Source organism: Geotrypetes seraphini, chromosome 8, assembly GCF_902459505.1.
Source record: "Geotrypetes seraphini chromosome 8, aGeoSer1.1, whole genome shotgun sequence".
In the NCBI taxonomy this organism is placed as follows: Eukaryota; Metazoa; Chordata; class Amphibia; order Gymnophiona; family Dermophiidae; genus Geotrypetes; species Geotrypetes seraphini.
The window spans coordinates 63,282,026-63,302,157 of record NC_047091.1 but is presented as its reverse complement, the minus strand read 5'-3'; the positions used below and the strand labels follow the sequence as shown (position 1 = coordinate 63,302,157).

The window sequence follows — 20,132 nt, the reverse complement described above, 5'->3', positions numbered from 1 at the left end:
AGATGATCCCTGAGCTTCAACCTCACCAAATTCCTATCCCAATGTCTTCTCAGCCAATCCAGCACCACCAGAATCACTAAACCCTAGTGTGCCTCAATCCTCAGTATCACTTGGCCTATCAACAACCACAAAGGGAACAAATAAAGTAATCCTGGATGGAGCCAAGGCTGGACTGAGACATCTGTCTCTGTGGAGAAGCAGTCTGTTCTGTGAGTGAAGAACTTTGGTGCCTGAGTATTTGCTGACAAAGCCAATAGTTCCATCACCAAGCATTTTCAACTCCTTACAGTTCTCTAAAAGAAGTCTTCTGACAGGGACCAGTCTCCTGGATCTAGCCTGTTTCTGCTTTGGTAGTCTACTTCCCCATGTTGCTGGTCTCTGCAAAATAGGCTGTTGAAAGTAACAGAATATGCCGTTCCAACCAATCCATGAGTTTGGCTACTTCCTGTGCCAGCAGGTGACTTGGTAACCCCTTGGCAGTTGACATATGCCACAGCTGTAGCATTGTCAGATAAAACCCTGACTGCCCTAAGCAGAACCAGGTTTCAGAATGCCAGCAGCATAAACCAAATGGCCCTTGTCTCCAAGTGATTGAATGATTTTACTGCCTATGTTCTTGACCAGCAACCCTGTACTACCCACCCCAGACAATGAGCACTTAAATGTGCAGACTGGCATCAGCTGTTCTGCCTCCACCTTCATGAATGCAGATTGCTTGTGTATATTTATATGTAAGCAGTAAGAGTGTTTCTTTAAGATATTCTCCCAGAGTACACTTCTGTATCCTTGGTGGACTGAGCACCAGTTTCTCCTGGTTGCTGCTCTTGTGTGTGGAGATAGCTGACTCCATTTTAGAACTGCACATGGCTATAGGAGAGTACTGTACCCCTTCTGATTTTATTTTTGGATTTTGCTAGCTGAAACACATAGTGAGAGAAGCTGGAGCATAGTATTACCACTTCACAAAGTGTGTGAAAATACATTCCCAGCTTGCCCTATTTCATAGGAAGTGCCGGATTAATGTGAATTCTGTGAGAGAATAAATTCCTTAAGATCTACTGAACTGTAAGTTTATTTCTTTGTTTTAAGTTTGTATTAAAGTTGTTTAAGGAATCGTGGACAATGCGCTGAAACCTTTCTCCCAATGTACGGCAGAAGCCAAAAAAAGCAAACAAGACGCTAGGAATTATTAGAAAATGGAAGGTAAACAAGACTAAGAATGTTATAATGCCTCTGTATCGCTCAATGGTGAGACCTCACCTTAAATATTGCATTCAGTTCTGGTCTCCTTACCTCTAAAAAGATATAGTGACACTAGAAAAGGTTCAGAGAACAGTCACCAAGATGATAAAGGGGATGGAACTCTTCTCATATGAGGAAAGATTAAAGAGGTTAGTGCTCTTCAGCTTGGAAAAGAGACAGCTGAGGGGAGATATGATTGAAGTCTACAAAATCCTGAGTGGTGTAGAATGGGTACAAGTGAATTGATTTTTTACTGCATCAAAATTTACAAAGACTAAGGAATACTCGATGAAGTTAGAGTAATACTTTTAACCAATAGGAAGAAATAATTTATACTCAGAGAATAGTTAAGCTCTGGAACACGTTGCCAGAGGATGTGGTAAGAATGGTTAATGTAGCTGGTTTAAAAAAAAAAAAAGGTTTGGAGAAGTTCCTGGAGGAAAAGTCTATAGTCTGCTGTTGAGACAGACATGGGGGAAGCCACTTCTTGCCTTGGTTTTTTTGCCAGGTACTTGTGACTTGGATTGACCCCTGTGAAGACGGGATACTGGGCTAGATGGACCATTGGTCTGACCCAGTAAGGCTATTCTTATGAATCACAGTGGTAGAGCCTGGTAATATTATAGACTACAAATCCAATAAGTTTAAGCTGCTTAACAATTGTCAGAGGTGAGAGTGGTTACAAGAATCCATTTTGAGCATCCCCAAATCCATGCCCCAAAATAGATTGTACCTGTCCAGGCATCAATGCAGATTGCATCTCACCATCCACCTGAGAACCAGGCAGCAAGAGAGCTCATCCAACCAAGGATACCAGGTTGACAACAAGGCCTCATGGAGCAGATGCGGATGCACCCTGGTGCAAGGTACTGCCTCAATCATGGCTTCCATCTCCCCAACACTTGCAGCACTTCCCAGGCTTGAAGGCTTGAGAGGCCAAATCTATGAGTGGAATTTAGATTCCCCTCCTCTAACAGAAAGACCTTGCTTTTGAGAATATCAAAGCAGACTCCCAAAGATTCCAACCTTTGTTTTGGAACCATAACACTCGTTGCCAATTTCATTATCCTGCCTAAATGCTGCAGTTAATAGACCACCTGATCTGTAACCTTTCTTCTCTCTTTGAAGGACTTTGCATGATTCAACCAATTGGCCAGGTAAGGGTAAACTGAGACTCCCTCCTGCCCAAGATGCGCTGCCACCACTAGCATCAACTTAGAGAATGTCTATGGAGCTGTGGTCAAACTGAAGTATAAGGCCTTGAACTGGTAATGGCTGCTCAAAACACAAGCACCTCTGTTCCATATATGCAGAAAATACTGCAGACAGATAGAAACATAGAAACATAGAAATAGACGGCAGATAAGGGCCCACGGCCCATCTAGTCTGCCCACCTTAATGTCCCTCCCCTACCTTTGCCCTGTGAATAGATCCCATGTGCCGATCCCATTTGGCCTTAAAATCAGGCACGCTGCTGGCCTCAATCACCTGTAGTGGAAGACTATTCCAGCGATCAACCACTCTTTCAGTGAAAAAGAATTTCCTGGTGTCACCTCGTAGTTTCCCGCCCCTGATTTTCAACGGATGCCCTCTTGTTGTTGTGGGACCCTTGAAAAAGAAGATATCTTCCTCCGCCTCGATTCGGCCTGTAAGATACTTGAACGTCTCGATCATGTCCCCCCTCTCTCTGCGCTCCTCGAGCGAGTATAGCTGTAATTTGTCAAGCCGTTTTTTGTATGGTAGATCCTTGAGTCCCGAGACCATCCGGGTGGCCATTCTTTGCACCGGAGTTGATCTAAGGAGTTGAAAAACTCTCTATGCTAAACCACTTCAATAATTGACCTCAGTGTCACCATGTGAAAGGACATGATCCGCAAGCCCAGTTGATTCTCTTGAGATCCAGTATCAGACAAAAGGAACCTTCCATTTTGGGCACTATAAAATAAATGGAATATCTGCCAGAACCTTATTCTTTGGGAGGCACAGGAACCGCTACCTCTAAAGCCAGAGGTCTGTCCAATGTTTAATGAACAGCAAGAGCCTTATGAGTTGACCAGGAGGGAGATTCTAGGAAGGTGTCTAGAAGAGGCAAAACAATAAGGAATAACTGATTATTATGACCTCCAAGATCCACTCTTCCAAGGTTATCTATAGAAGGCACTCAAATGCAGATGACAAATATAACACTTTGACCCCTGTCGACCCCTCTAAATCCCTACCCCAATGGAATCTAACCAAGAAGGAATGAGAAACCCCTGCTTCAAGCAAAAGGCCTGACGGAGAAGTACCACATACTCCAGAGGAAAAGGAGATCAGCTGGCTTATGGAATCATGTAGAGTGAGCACCAAAAGCTCATCTAATAGATGCTGAGCTGTCAAGATCACAAACAAAATGGCTGCATTTCCCATCAGAACTTGCTCCTTGTGCAGCACCTTTGGGGCCATCCACCCTGCCTTAGTGCTAGTGCTGATGGTCCCCAAAGCAGCCACATCCTAAAGGCCAGGCTTTGTATAAACATGGTAAAGTCTGCCCACTGGTGACACTACATGCTGCGTGCTACAAGAAGCATTGTAGTGTGCCTTTTCTGAGGGAGCAGCCATACTATTTGGCAATGGCTCCCACAATTTCCAGCAGAACAAAGCTACCCACCAAGTCAACAAAGACCTCTTCCCAGCCCTGCAGAAAGATCTGGAGTTGAGTTCTCTATATGATAATTCTGTTTTAAGCAGCTGTTCTTTTGCCCTGGGAGTGCACTCTTCAGTGTTTAAATCCCCACTTCTCCTCACCTGCTCTGTCATCCTTGTGCCTAGCTCCCCTCTCTTCTTTCATACAAAATGGGGTTCCTTGAGTACCACCTAGGAGAGGAAACGGACTAAGGGTAGTGAAGGCTGCAAGCTTGAATTTCTCTTTATTCTTTTTTTTTTGTAGTTACAAGCTACCCTTCTTTCTTTTTCTTTTTTGTGGGGTCAAAACTGGCATACCCAATCAAAGGCTACCCAGAAGAAGGCTGCACAGGTACTTGCCTATCAGCTGATGGAGACTGAAAAATACTAACTGGCTTAGGGTTGCATGGAAATTATAGGATGATGTCACTCAGTAATTCTCAGTATCCATCTGCTAGAAGGAGAGCATATACCTAGTCATCGGGAATGGACTGGAGAGAGAATAAAGAATAAGTTCAGTGAAAATAGTTCTTTTAAGGGATCATGAGTTACCAGGGCATGGATAGGAGGGGACAGTTAATACTCCTCCTGAGTACTTAATTTTTAAAGAGCATTCCCTTTAAGAAAAGTGTATGTCTTTTAGGTTTACTTCACACACACAAATAGCATTTATTTTCAGTTACATAATTATGATTTCTAGAAGGAGAGATTATGTGAAAATATTAAATGTTCTGGGCCACCCTCAGCTGTTCCTCAATGGATTACACGTTATTATACTGGCAAAAACTGTTATTACAAGCATTATATAGTTTAAAAGTTTTGCTGGACATGTTTTATGAAAACATTCTAAGTCTATTTCCTCTTAAAGAATTTTCTTTGTGTTAACTTTGCAACACATCAGAGAAAAATGATTTTTTTAGCACATTCCTTGAGGATAATGCACTGTATTATTCTAATTGTTACACAAAGCATATGAGCCTGACAGTAGGTGATTATCCCATACTCGCGAGTTGACTGCAAAAGGATGAAATTAACATTCTTCAGCTACAGCTGCCTCCTTCAATGCTGCAGCACCCTCTTCAGGTTTTTTTTCCTTTTGCAAGCGAGTTGAGAAGGTGTACTTTTTGATCTGCTCTGACAGTCTTTTATTTTGAGTTTTTAAAATCAGAATCCGAGGCTTTTCAGTACTATACTGTCTACTCCTTATCAAATCTAAAATGTTTAAATTACCCAACATGTATTACCTAATTTCACGACAATTCTTATGTAATCTGCCTATATATCTTGTAACTTCATGACAACTCTTATGTAATCTGCCTTAAACCGCAAGGTAATGGCAGAATAGAAATCACTAATGTAATGTAATGTTCCCAGTGACCCCAGGTTAGCTCTGCCTGGGAGAGGACACAGACTCTATGTCAGAAGTCTGCTGCTGGCAGGTAACCCTCAGAGTTTCTGTTCATCTGGCCTGCATTGAACCATGTGGAGAATGGGGTCCGTTCCCCTTGAAGCTGGTTCTCATCCTGATTTAGCAGGTGCATGAGCACAATCTGTTTGGCCCCAGTGTCAGTCCCTTTGGGCTTTGTGGGTACTGGCTGCATGCCTTCCTTCCCTTGCTCAGGCATGGATCTGCGGCTGTCAGGCTTTTAGTCTGACTAACAGCCCAAAGATCCCAGCTTGAAGATTTAGTTTGCTGAGTAAGGCAGTGTCCTCTCCAAATTGCAGCTTCTGTGTTAGCTGCGACATTCTAACCAGCACAGACAGACAGTGAGGACTGCCTTTAGAAGTCTATGGGAAAAGTGGGTGTGTATGGTGGGGGGGGGGTGGAGGAGAATCTGAGTTTGCATGTTTTAAGCATTTGTGGGGATGCTTTTAGGGTCCCCCACTTCCAAAATCCCTTCCCAGAATTTTTTGACCCTTGGATGGGTTTTCCCAGGCCGTTTTTTTTTAGTGTGACCATGTTGCCGTAACGGTAATGTTGGATTTTCCCGATTTTGATTAAAGCCTCAATCTGCCTCAAAAAACCCTTGATTTCACATTTAATCACTTGGGATGGACTCCTCTAATAGAGATACCCCTATTTTATGCCAGATTTGCGATAGATGGCTAGCAGAAAAGTAGCTTTGTATCATGTGCTATGGGGCAAGTGTGGGAAGGGCAGGAGCCTCGGGCATAGCCCCATCTAGCACCCTCACAGCTGGGGGATCGCATCTGGCATTTTCAGAGCACAGAAGATTCTTGAGATTATATGTTCTAGGGAGACATTTCCAATTCTCCACAATCCCTTTCAGGGTAGCAACAACGCTGCGCACCTTCACCAAAATGATGACTGTGGCAGCGGCCCATCTCAGAAAGAGGGACATTACTTGGTTGATTGGCTGATCAGGGCCCCGTCCAAAGTAGAAGGAGAAAGGGTGGTACCTCAAGTGATCCAGCTGTTGCAGGACCTGGGTTGGATTATCAACTTCTGCAAGAGTTGCTTAGAACTAATACAGAACTTGGTGTACTGGGGACTATGCTTCAACAAGGTGGAAAGCCATGTCTTTCTTCTTGAACCATGCAAACAGAAACAGATGAAACAGAAACAGATCTCAGACTTCCTGGTGATGTCAGTTCTCACAGTGTGTCACTATCTCTAGGTGTTAGGGTACCATGACAGTGACAATAAAAGTAGTTTCCTGGGCAAGAGTGCATAATGCGTCCCCTTCAGCAGGCCCTGTTGTCCTGTTGGTCCCCACAGATGGATTTACTTTAGCAGCCCCTGTCATGGACAGTGGAAGCCTGGTGTAACTTGCGTTGGTAGCTGCGTCAGGAGTTCCTGGCAGGTGTGCTGTTGCGCATACCCAATTGGGTGATTTTGACGACCGATACCAGCCTCTACAACTGGGGAGGTCTCTGTTTTAGGCATCCAGTTCAAGGCCAATGGACTAGCACACAGAGGAAGTGGTCTATAAACTGTCTGGAACTATGGGCCATTTGGCTCACCTTACAAATTCTGGAGAAACACCTGGAAGGCAAAGTGGTCAGTTTGTTCTCAGTCTATTCCACAGTAATAATAATAACAACAGTTTATATACCGCAGGACTGTGAAGTTCTATGCAGTTTACAATGATTAGAAATGCTACAGATTGAGTAGAATTAACATAGTTAAAATCTATTGATTAACAGCTCTAGAGATCAGTTATTGTGGGAGAGATTATGCAAATCAGCTTCCTATGTACTTTAGGAACAGATATGTTTTTAAGTGTCTCCTAAATTCCCCATAGGAATTGGCAAGTGTAAGTAATTGTTTAAGATCATGGCCCCATAATGCTGCTTGATAAGAGAAAAGATGTTGGTGATGTCTTTTAAATTTACATCCTCTAACCGGAGGAGAAACAAAATTCAAGTTTGAGCTTCTCTTATATCTATTGATTGAAAAAGAGAAAAGGTCGGTTATGTATTTTGGGGCTAGGCCGAATAGTACCTTAAAGCAAAAGCAGCCAAATTTAAACTACACACGTGCCTCCATCGGCAGCCAATGCAGGAGTTGGTAGGAGGGAGTTATATGATCAAACTTCTTCAACCCAAAGATCAGCCTGACTGCCACATTTTGCACTAGTTGCAATCGCTGCATATTCTTCTGGGAAATTGCCAGATAGGCGATATTGCAGTAATCCAGTTGGCTCAGTATGAGGGATTGTACCAAGATTGTAAATGATGATGCATCAAAATATGCTCTAATGGACCGAAGCTTCCAGAGAGTAAAAAAAAACCTTTTTAACCAAAGAGTCCACCTGGTCTTTCATGGTTAGGCCCTGATCCAGCATTACGCCCAGAACCTTCATAGTGGGTTGAATAGGGTAACTAAGTTTGTTGATGCACAGTGGTGTTTTAGTATCTAGTGGGTGTGACGAAGCTACAAATAATTTTGTTTTTTCTGAATTAAGCTTCAGTCTAAATCCATCGTTCCATCGAATTTAGTACTTCTGTTGCCATGGGAGTAACTTCTGAGAGAGAGGTGGCGAATGGGATGAGATGATCGTAAAGTCGTCTGCGTAACTGAATAATTTTATCCCTAGTTGGGACAGTTGTGCACCTAATGATGACATGTAAACATTGAAAAGGGATAGTGGTGACCCCTGTGGGACGCCAGATGGGTTACTCCAGTTGTCCGAGAGATTGTAATTAAAACGAACTTGATAGGTGCGGGGACATAAAGAAGCCTCGGAACCAGTTTAACACCTCTCCTCTGATACCAATTGCATCTAAGCATTGTAACAATTTCCCATGGTCTACTAAGTCAAAGGCGGAGCACATATCAAATTGCATAATCAGGGCATTAAGGCCCCTGCTAAACAAGGAGCATAAATTATCCAAGATGGCTGCAATTACTGTCTCAGTGCTAAACAAAGGTCTGGACTGAGTTTCATGTAAGAGAGAGAACTGATCAAGATATTCCATCAATTGGGTGTGTACTAATCCTTCCATGATTTTTACAAAAAATGGAATGGATGCTACTGGTCTGTAGTTGGTTACTAATGCTAGTGATTCCTTACGATTTTTTGGAATTGGGGTTATTATAATGTGACCCTTATTAATAGGGAATTTTCCATTTTTTAAATTTTCGGTCAAATGATTCAACAATGTTAGTTTAAAGTCTAATGGGGCTGTTTTCATAATTTCTGGGGAACAGGAGTCCAAAATGCATTACGATTTAGTGTACTTGTTGTATAATTTGATGTAATTATTCCATTCTAAATCTTGAAAGGAGTTCCAAATCATATCCGCTGGTGTTTCATTTCCTTGTCTGTTAACTATTTGATGATCATATATGTCGTTTGCCGAGCAGTTATTCCTTAAGTTTTTAATTTTTGAGTCAAAGTGCTGTACTAGATTGTTTGCTGAAGGTAACTTAATATTATGCATGGGTTGAGTGTAGCGTGTGGTATCAAATAAATTTGTAACCAAGTTGAACAATTCTTTTGTATTGATTCCTTTTGAGCTAGTATTGGATGAGTCAATTTTAGATGAGTAGAATGCTTTACGTTTATCTTTTATCAATTTGTAGATTTTTATGTTGGATCTGACAGTTTTTCCGATTTTTTTTTTTTTTTTTTTCCAGATCCTTTCCACTCGTCTTACTACTAGTTTCATTTGTTATGCAAACCATTTGTTATGTTTATTTGGGCAGCTTTTACTATTTTGTTTAGGGGCAATTTTGTCTAGGATGGATGTGCTCGTTTTCATCCAATGATCCCAGAAATCAACCCTTTCTCCTATCTCCGCTCGTAATTCGTATTGAGACCAATATTCCTCTGGGTTGATATGGCCCCTTGTGAGATGTTCTTTATTTATTCTTTGTTGTGTTTTAGATTTTAGATGAGTCCAGGTTAAATTAAAATAGTAAGTAAAATGATCAGACCAGATATCATGACACCATGTGCTCTCCGATAGAGAGATGGAAGGATCTAAAATCTCCTTTGTGGACATAGCTACTACGTCTAAATGAAGGCCTTTTTCATGTGTTTGTGTGGTTAAAGGGAGATTATAATTAAGCAAAGATAGGAAGTTTTTAAAATCTTTCACTTCTGGGTTGTCCTCTTCATCTAAGTGTAAGTTTGTCTCCTGCAATAATATTGTATGAAGGAGTAATTGAATTATGTAGAACAAATTTGCAGAAATTCTCTCTGACTTTTGTCCAACTTTTCGGTGGGACATAAAATAGTATGCAAAAAAGGAATTCTTCTAGTTCCTTATTGCTAATTTTGCAGGCTAATATTTCTAACTGATTGGTCATTTTGGAATCCAATAGTTCAAGTTCAAATCCTTCCTTAAAAACAACTGCTAAGCCTCCCCCTCTTCTGCCATCCTGATTTAGCATGAGAATTTTGTAGTTATCTGGTAGAAGGTCATTTATTATTGGATCTTCTTCAGACAATAACCATGTTTCCGTTAGAAAAAGACAGGCTATTTGCTTGCTGATGATCCAATCTTTGATTAAAAAAGCTTTGTTTCTTACGTATCTGGTGTTAAGGTATGCACAAGGAACAGAAGTGGATGTGATAGGTCTGGTGGATGTGGTGGTTCTAATAGGTTTTACTTCCCTTATCCTTTTTTTGAGGGTACGTTAATGTCTTCTATAGCTTGTAATTACATTAATATGATTTACTCTATCTTCCTGTTGGTTAGTTATGAGCCTAATAGGTTCTTCGGAGTAATGGACTAAGTGTAATTGTGGATAGAGTGCATTAATATCCTTAATGACACCACTTGTTAACTAGATCAATAGAATCAATAGGAAATTCATGTTTGCAGATTAATGTGACACCTTCCTGTCACAATAGCTATATTGATTTCCCCTGGCCTGACCCAATTTCTGGGTTATTTAATTGATACTAAGCAGTCTGCTTGTTCCTTAACAGTAGTCAATTTCATATAGTACTGATTGTGTTGAGGGGGTTAATTCTCACAACCCAAATCTCACATAATTCAACTAGGACAAGTCCTAATTGGGAACTTATGTAGAGGGAATTAACTCTCACTACCCAAATCTCGCATAGTTCATCTGGGCCAAGTCCTAATTGGGAACTTTTCCTTAGCAGTACACTTCAGATCTTGGTAACAGCTCTGAGGCCTATTAGAACCCACCCCACCCCCTGAAGAAATTGGAAGTTAAAGTTAGAGCCTTAGGGGGCATTGGGAGACTGAGCTGGTCTCCCACGCTGACCTGATCTCTTTCCCTCCAGCGGAAAGGCAGGGTTTCAGTTGGGGCAGCTCCCGGTATCAGTGGAGCTGCCCTGAAGAGGCTGGAAAAGTCAATCTTAGTAGTGTCTTAGTAGTGGAGAAAGTCAATCTCAGTAGTGTCTTAGGTCGATCAACTGGTCGATCAATCTCAGTAGTGTCTTAGGTCGATGAACCGGGAGGCATGAGGAGTCCAAGCTGCTATTCAATTGGACAGAATTCCATCTGCAAGCGATTTCAGCAGTGCATGTTGTGGTAGTAGATGGTGTGCAAGCAGAAAGACTTTACACCCGGGGGAGTGGTCACTGTCCCAGAGGGCATTCGACTGCATAGTAAGATGCTGGGGGCATCCAATGATCAACCTCATGATGTTGGCAGACAGCAAAAAGGTGGCTCGTTTTTTTTGGGGGGGGGGGTTTCAGCAGAAGAGCCGAGCCAGGAAGCAACGGCTTAGACGCCCTGGTCCAACCTTGGTCAAACCAAAGGTTTGCTTTGTGTTTCTCCTGTGGCCCATGATAGGCCGGGTCATCCATCAGATAGCAAACTATCACAGATATCCTAATGGCTCCAGATTGGCCACAAAGAGACAAAGGTATCAGGCTACCAGTGCATCCGGATCTCTTATCTTAGGATCCAGTTCCCCTAGAGAATCCAGAATGCTTTGGTTTTACATCATGGCTCTTGAGCATGCAGCCCTAGGGCAGAAAGGTTATTCGGATGTAGTTGTTTTCTACCCTCTTTAGATCAGAGAGACCAGCAACCAGGGTGGCTTATGCTATGACCTGGAGATTGTTTCAACCAAATGATCAGTTAGATCTTGGAGAGCTCTGTTAGTGGTTTTGGTGTTTCTTCAGGCAGATCTGAAAAAGGAGCTTGGCAGTAGGATCCCTTAAAGTGCAAGTTGTAGGTCTCTCATGTTTCAGAGCCCGAGTGGAAAAATTCTCCTTGACCTCATATCCGGATATAGTCAGATTTTGAAGGGGCAGTCAAGTTAAGACCTCTGCTAAGACAGCTGTTTCCTATGTGGAACCTTAATATTGTCCTAAGCAACCTTTGCAAGGCACCTTTTGAGCCTTTACAGGAGGCTTTCTTGCTGGATCTAACACTAGCCAAAACCTAAGCAAGGAGAGTCTCGGAGATCTAGCCACTTTCAAGCAGGGAACTGTTCCTCAGAATTACAGAAGTGGGAGTTTCTCTTTATACTGTACCTTCATATTTACCGAAGGTGGTGTCATCTTTCCTTGTCAATCAAGAAGTCAGGTCCACCTTTCAGACTACGAGTTCCAAGAAAAGGGATGAAGTGTTGAAATTGCTGGATGTATGGTGAAGTCGTTTTCGTTATCTAGAAGTGACCAGTGAGTTTTGACTTTCAGATCATCTTTTTGTCTTAATCAATGCTGCTAGTTTAGCCAAGCCTGCATCTAAGACGACCATCTCCTGATGGATTTGGATGGCTATCATCACTTACATTAGCTGAGCAAAACAGCCGTCAATTGTTTTCAGAGCACACTCTACCAGAAGTGTAGCTTCTTCATGGGTGGCGACAAGGGCAGTAACTCCTGAAGAGATTTGTAGAGCAGCTACATGGACCACTCTCTATACATTCACAAAGTTTTATAGGGTGGATGTGGCAGCGAGAGAGGATACCATTTTTGGGTTTTCATTGTTAAGCGCAGACTCATCCCACCCTAGATTCAGGAGTCTGCTTTGGTCTGTCACCTACTGTCGGGATTCATATGCTTTGTGTAACAGAAAGGAAGATTAGGCACTTACCTTGATAATCTTTCTATTAACACAGCATAAGAGTCCTGACACCCTGCTTGGTCAGACTGAAGTTCACCTGCCTACTGTTCAGACAAACGTGTGTCCAGAGCTAGAGATTTTCTCCTGTCAGTCAGATGAAAAAAAAAAGAGGAGGCACTAAAAGTTAAAGCAGTAACTGAGTCTCTGAGTTCCGTAAATTGAATGCTGGTTACAGGTTGTAGGAGGCTGGCTATTCATTCCTCCTATGTTGTTAACCTTGTTTTATATGTTTTACAGACCAAATCAGACCTAATTTAGTTTAGTGGGGAGATTCCCCCCTCTTCTTATTTCTCTATTTTAGTGCTATTAAATTGCTTTGGGACAAACTGGATGGCGCTACAGCACTGGAGAAGGAGGTGAAGCTGAAGAGTATTAATTTCTTCCTTCTGCAGTCAACTCGTGAGTACGGGATGATCATCTACTGTCAGGGCTCCTATGCTGTGTTATCAGAAAGAAGATTATCAAGGTAAGTACCTAATCTTCCCTTTGTGAGACTTTCTCCTAATGCCACAGCCTATCCTGAAGCTGATGACACAGTCTCTTCCTCAGCATTACAAAGTGAATGTCATAACCCTGTGCCACTGTCAGGCTTTCATGCCATGATATGCTGATTGTTGCCTGTGACTTTCCTGCAGGACTCCCAGGATAGCTCTGATGGTATCCCATCGGCTCCACGCATGACTGGCAGTCTGGTTTCGGACCGGAGCCATGATGACATCATTACCCGCATGAAGAATATCGAGTGCATTGAGCTGGGCCGACACCGGCTAAAGCCCTGGTATTTCTCACCCTACCCGCAGGAACTCACAGCCTTACCAGTCCTTTACCTTTGCGAATTTTGTCTCAAATACGTCAAGAGTCTGAAATGTCTTCAGAGACATCTGGTGCGTGTCTACAGCTGTAACTCAAGAAATGGCATAATAGCAATAAAATTTTTTAATGTACCATTATAATCAAATGGCTCAGAACAGTTTACATTTTAAGAAAGTCTATTTAGGTTGACTCTAAATTAAAAAAAAAAACATTACAAAACTAATTATGATCAAGTTTAAACAAGATACTTCTGAAAGGGTAATGTGTTGTCACAATTGTAACTTGAGGCAGACCATGGAGATTCAAGGGGAATTGTCTGGTGAGCCACCTAGGGATTTTATTTATTTATTTAAAAAAATTTCTATACTGTTTAAAACTAAACAGTTAACAGAATATACATACATAATTTTAAGAACATAGTAAAATAGACATACAAGCAAAACATAAAAATTCATAGCTAAAAAATGATAACATAACATTGCATAATAATAAAACTTAGAAATCATGGCTACAAATTAATAACATATCATAGCTAAAATTAATAACGTAGGGCCAAAGGTATGTCTAAAAGAAAGCATCAACAAATAACTGCGTTTTGAGTAATTTTCTAAATGCACCCTTCTTGCAACAATTCCGTATCTGCCCTACCAAAGAGTTCCAAATCTTAACTCCTGCACAACAAAAGCTCTTTTTACCAGTATCAACCAACACTTGGATTCACAGTCGTCTTCAGTAGGGCCAAATTTTCAGAACACAAAGATCTTTTTGGAATATAGCTAGATATGTTATTTTTAAACAATTCTGGAATATTTCCGTACAGAAATTGATGACAAATCATTAAGGCTTTGTACTGTATTCTGAAGATGACTGGTAGCCAATGCAATTTTTGGAGATAAGGCGAAATGTGATCATATTTGGACAAACCCGTTATCAATCTTGCTGCCGCATTTTGTGTGACCTGCAGTGCTTTGCATCTAACCTTTGTTATTCCAAGATAAAGAACATAATAAAGTCTCGACAAATCCATAGCGTGAACTACAGTTTGAAAATCATATGGTGTTAACTTTGGTTTCAGTCGATACATCAGATGCATCAGTGAAAACTAAGCTTGAACAGTCTTGCTTACTTGCAACTTCATTTTTAGCCCAGAATCAAGTCTTACACCTAAAATAGTCATGAACTCATGCACTGGGAGAACATCATCAATAATATCCACTTCCGTAGGCCATTGAGGATCCAGTTTTCCTACCAACATTATTTCAATTTTATCTACATATAGTTTCAAACCATGTTTTCCCATCCACTCCTCAATTTTACTCATATATTCACGCAATGGTTTTTCAAAATTATCTTTCCATCCATCTACTAGAAAGAAAAAAATATAATCTGCATATATTCGCTAATCTACCCCTAAAGTTTCAAATAATTTACCTATGGTAGCCATGTAGATATTAAATAGTAAGGCAGAGTGCAGAACCTTGTGGTACTCCTGTCTTAACTGACTATGTATTTGAAATCTTACATCCATTTCTCACTTGAAAAGAGCATCCATATAATTCCATATAGCACCTTCATCCACGTAAAGCATATTATGCACAGAAAATGGCTTTTAAAATTGTGCAAGGATATACATTTGTAAAATTATAGGCATTCTGTAAGATGTTCCTACTTTTACATTATTTATTTATTCATTCGTTAAGATTTTTACCCTTTCTCCCAAAGGAGCCCAGAACAGGTTAAAAGGTAACATACACAATACACAAAAGCAGAATCTGCAAATAAGCTTCCCCCCCCCCCCCAGGAATGCCTATCATGTGGGATTGTGATGTAGGTGCATATTTTACAAAACATGTACACCTTCAGAACAAGTATAAATTTGTGTGAGAAAATATAGGTGTCAATATAGGTGGTGTCTGTTTTAATGGCACATGGGAGCCTCTTATCTTCATAAAATAGGCACACTTTTGATGCTTCACATAGTAACTATGTTCAAACTAATGGCTTTGATATTTAAATTATATTATTTTCAAACACCAAGGGATCGATATTCAGCCAAGCATTCAGTGTTTTGCTGACCATTGTTGGCATTATGTCTGGAAATTCAATACCAAGCCTTATCCAGGTTCCAGAATTAAATTTCTGGATTTCTGGAGCCATCTACACCACTTAACCAGCTATGAGGTACTGCATAAAGAAATAACTTACTTTTAGGTGGTCCTATTTTTGAGATTACCTTGACCAGTTAAGTGCTGACTCCACCCCCAAAATACCCTCAAAATAGCTGGTCTTGCATTAGGTGCCTACTGGTCATTTTCAGTATCACTAACCAGTTACCATATTTTTCGCTCCGTAAGACGCACTTTTTTCCACCCAAAAGTGGGTGGAAATCTCGGTGCGTCTTATGGAGCGAAGGTACAATTTCTTACCCCGTGGGAACTGACAGTAACCAATCAGAAAGTAGCGAAGGGCCAGGCAGGAGTGCGGAAAGCTCGCGCCTGATCGCCGCACTCCTGGCCGGGAAATAGGAGACAGCTAGCAAAGGAGGAATCACGCTGGACCACCAGGATGTTTTTAACAAGGTGTGGCGGGGGTGGGGGTGTTTTAGAAAGGTACCGGGGGGATGATAAAAATACCGAGACAGCCTTCTAGGGAGGGAGAGAGGGATTTAAAAAGGTACGGGGGTCTGAACTTGGTTTTCTTCTGTGCTGTTCGTTTTGGGGGCTGGGGTTGGGGGGATTCAATGGGGGGGCCTGGGGGAGGGGGGTTCTTCTTGTGGCCTTGGAGGATATAAGAGTCCAGTCCTCTTTGGCAGATATTTCTACTTGTAAAACAGTGTTTTTGTTGCATGTCATATTGCCCTTGTGATTTTGTTTTTTCTTGTTAATAAAAAACAGATTTCAAATAAAAAGGCTACCACACAATGAGGGGAGAGATGGGAAGGTTTTGTGGATCGTGGGGGCTGCTTTTCTCTGTTTTGCTGGAAGGGTTGTACACAGGGGACGGGTACTTTAGATTTCGCCATAATAAAAATTTTGAATTGGGCATGCCTTGAGTTCTGATACTGTACACTATGCTTGATCTTTACTTCATCTTGTTATTGTTATTCTGTTTTTGGTTGTATTCAGCACTGCCAGTGCTATTGATGTACTTGCATGCAGTATGATTTTGCCTAATAGAGATTAAAAAAAAAAAAAAAGGTAGGGGGGTTCTGGCTGGCTTGGGACTGGCTGGCTGCCATTAGACGTGCCTACCATTAGATGTGCCCACCACTAGACATGCCCTGTACCCTGTCCCGGCCTACCACTAGACCACCAGAGGGGAGACGGGGCACACCATTTGGTTCAGAATATTTTTTTTCTTGGTTCTTCCTCCTCTACAGGTCTATGGTCTATGGTCAGGTGCGTCTTATAGAGCGAAAAATACGTTAAGTGCCATTGAAAATGACCAGGATCCATTTTTGGACAGTTAAATTTCGTTGCATATTGCCCCCCAACTAGCTTACTTGGAGTTATCTATCAGTATGAACCTACCTGTATGCTTAGATCTTATCAGAAATTACTGAAAAACTCTGTCCTTAGATTCTTGTCCAAATGTATTAGGCCCCAAGATTTGGAATAAACTGCTTGTGGAATTACAGAAAATGGCAACATTGACTTTGTTTAGGAAGAGTTTATTCCAAAATATAGGCAGTCCCCGTTTTCCAAACATCTGACTTATGTCGGACTTACACTTACAACGGGGGTCCTCGTTAAACCTTCAGTGTCTCCTCTCCCTCCTTCCCGAGTCCCAATGTGCCCCTCCCCCATGTCCCAATGCACCTCTCTCTCTCCCTCCCTTCTGTGTCCCAGGTTCGCACTCCCCTCCCACAGGTGTTAACCTTCTTTTGGCTGGCTCCCTCCTTCCAACCACAGTCGTTTCTCTTGATAAAAGCTGCGGGCAGCGGCTCCTATGGCTGACCCGGAAGTGGTGTGTAAAGCCTGATGATTAAGAAATTATTCCCTTAGGACCTGATTCTATATATAGCACCAAAAAATTGATGCTGACTTGAACATAGAAACATAGAAAGTTGACGACAGAAAAGGGCTATAGCCCATCAAGTCTGCCCACTCTTCTGACCCACCCCATTAAGTCTGAGTGCTAGTGACCTAGTTCCTTAACTCTACCCTCATAGGGATCCCACGTGGATGTCCCATTTATTCTTAAAGTCAAGCACGCTGGTGGCCTTGATCACCTGCATTGGAAGCTTGTTCCAGTGATCTACTACCCTTTCTGTGAAGAAATACTTCCTGGTGTCACCATTAAATTTCCCTCCTCTGAGTTTGAGCGGGTGCCCCCTTGTGACCGAGGGTCCTTTGGGAAAGAAGATGTCGTCTTCCACCTCGACACGTCCTGTGATGTATTTAAATGTCTCAATCATGTCCCCCCTTTCCCTGCGTTCCTCTAGAGAGTAGAGCTGCAATTTGTTTAGTCTTTCTTCGTACGAGAGACCCTTGAGCCCGGATATCATCCTAGTGGCCATCCGCTGAACCGACTCAACTCTAAGCACGTCTTTACGGTAATGTGGCCTCCAGAATTGCACACAGTATTCCAGATGAGGTCTCACCATGGTTCTGTATAGTGGCATTATGACTTCAGGTTTGTGGCTGACGAAGCTTCTACTGATACATCCCATCATTTGCCTTGCCTTGCCTTGGATGAGGCCTTCTCTACTTGTTTGGCAGCCTTCATGTCTGCACTGATGATTACTCCCAAGTCTCGTTCTTCTGAAATCCTAGCTAGTGTTTCTCCATTTAAGGTGTAAGTTTTGCATGGATTTCCGCTGCCGAGATGCATGACCTTACATTTCTTAGCGTTGAAGCCCAGCTGCCATGTCGAGGACCAGTTTTCCAACGTAAGCAGATCCTGCTTCATACTATCCTGCAGATTGCTTTCACCTACTATATTACATAGTTTGGTGTCATCGGCGAATAGTGTTACTTTACCCTGAAGTCCTCGGGACAAGTCCCTTATGAATATGTTAAAAAGAAATGGACCTAGGACAGAACCCTGTGGCACTCCGCTAGTCACCTCCGATGTCTCAGAGAGGGTGCTGTTGACCACCACCCTCTGAAGTCTACCACTCAGCCAATCATTAACCCATGCAGTTAGTGTCTCACCTAACCCCATCGATTTCATCTTGCTTAACAGTCTACGGTGTGGGACGCTGTCAAAAGCTTTACTGAAATCCAAGTACACTGTGTCCATAGATTCTCCCGAGTCTAGCTTTCCTGTTATAGAATTGCACTAAGCACCAGTAGCCACATAATTTTTGGTTCATAGACATAATCGCGGAAGACAAATGCACGCGCCGACAACTGAGCGCAAGACGGAGGCGTGCGCCGAAGAAAATTACTGTTTTTAGGGGCTCCGACGGGGGGGTTTTGTTGGGGAGCCCCCCCACTTTACTTAATACAGATCGCGGCGGCGTTGTGGGGGGTTTGGGGGGTTGTAACCCCCCACATTTTACTGGAAACTTAACTTTTTCCCTAAAAACAGGGAAAAAGTGAAGTTTTCAGTAAAATGTGGGGGGTTACAACCCCCCAACGCCCCCACAACGCAGCGCGATCTGTATTAAGTAAAGTGGGGGGGGGTTCCCCCCATACCCCCCCCGTCGGAGCCCCTAAAAACAGTAATTTTCTTCGGCGCGCGCCTCTGCGCTGCGCTCAATTGTCTGCGCGTGCCTTTGTCCCGGCGCGCTTTTGACCTGACACATAGGCGCACCCATTTATGCCTGCTAAAACTAAGCCTAAATGCCTATCCCTCAGTTGTGTGTGGATCAGGCATATTTTATAACAATGCACATAACTTATAATCCGCCCATGCCCCTCCCCTGGCCACATCTCCTTTTCAAATTCACACACTGCAACTGACACATTCTTTTTTAATAGAATCATGCTTTCCAAGTAGTGTAAAATCTCAGCTATAAGGGAGGGACCCGGAGAAGTGCCTAAAGAAACATTTTGAATTCATAGCTGCAAGTCCAAGTTGAGTGGGGGGCTGGGGAAGAGATGTGTGCAGAGACACACAATAGATGGTCAGAGCTGTAACTCATGATGAACCAAGGAAAGTGTCTAGTGTGATTTCAGACTACAGAGGGGCTGAGAGAAGTACATGCAGAGGTAATTACAGTAATATGTGGTCACAGTTTTGTCTCCAGACTATTTGTGAAAGGACTAGTGACATGACAGCAGACATACCTAGTAGTCGTACTCTCAGCTGTAACTTGATAGGCCTTAAAGAAGGGGAAAGGGTGAAGTGAAATTCTTTAATTAAATGTCCTTAATATCATAGTGTCCGAAACATATTTTTTGATATGTTCTGTGTAATAAAGTTTGCCTCTTTATTTCTCCTTACCTGTTTCTGATGCCCTAGTAGTTCTTGTCTTTGTTTGCTGCCCCTGATTTTTCCTGCAAGACTAGGAATCTCATGTGCTGTATAACAGTTTATTTGTCTGTGTCACTGTTGTGTTTCTTCTTTTGTAAGACAAAGTGTAACCTTCGACATCCACCAGGCAATGAGATCTACAGGAAAGGGACCATTTCCTTCTTTGAAATAGATGGTCGGAAGAACAAGGCAAGTGGCTTTCATTACCATATTACTAGATTCTTGCTGTCTAAAGCTTATTGTTCATACTCAGCACTCAGTTGAAGATTCCTTTATGTTTTGGGTTCTTCCAGGAAAACCATAGGCCCAGATTTATGGTTTATTTAAAATACTTAATATACTTCCTTTCCAAAATACCAAAGAGGTATACAGATTAATAAAATAATTTAGAAGGGAACTCCATAATAATAAAAATAAAAGTTTCAGACAGACAGAACACAATCAAACTAATTTAAAAAAAATTG

The 20,132-nt window shown here is 42.1% G+C and overlaps 1 protein-coding gene across 1 annotated transcript in view; it reads left to right on the top strand.

The window, feature by feature from the left end:
- The window catches only part of KAT5 (lysine acetyltransferase 5), a 267,178-nt gene that overhangs the window by 193,115 nt on the left and 53,931 nt on the right, over positions 1 to 20,132 (top strand). Inside the window, 2 exon segments of the mRNA XM_033954195.1 lie at positions 13,068 to 13,316; positions 19,768 to 19,857. Coding sequence (XP_033810086.1) covers positions 13,068 to 13,316; positions 19,768 to 19,857 — 339 coding nt within the window.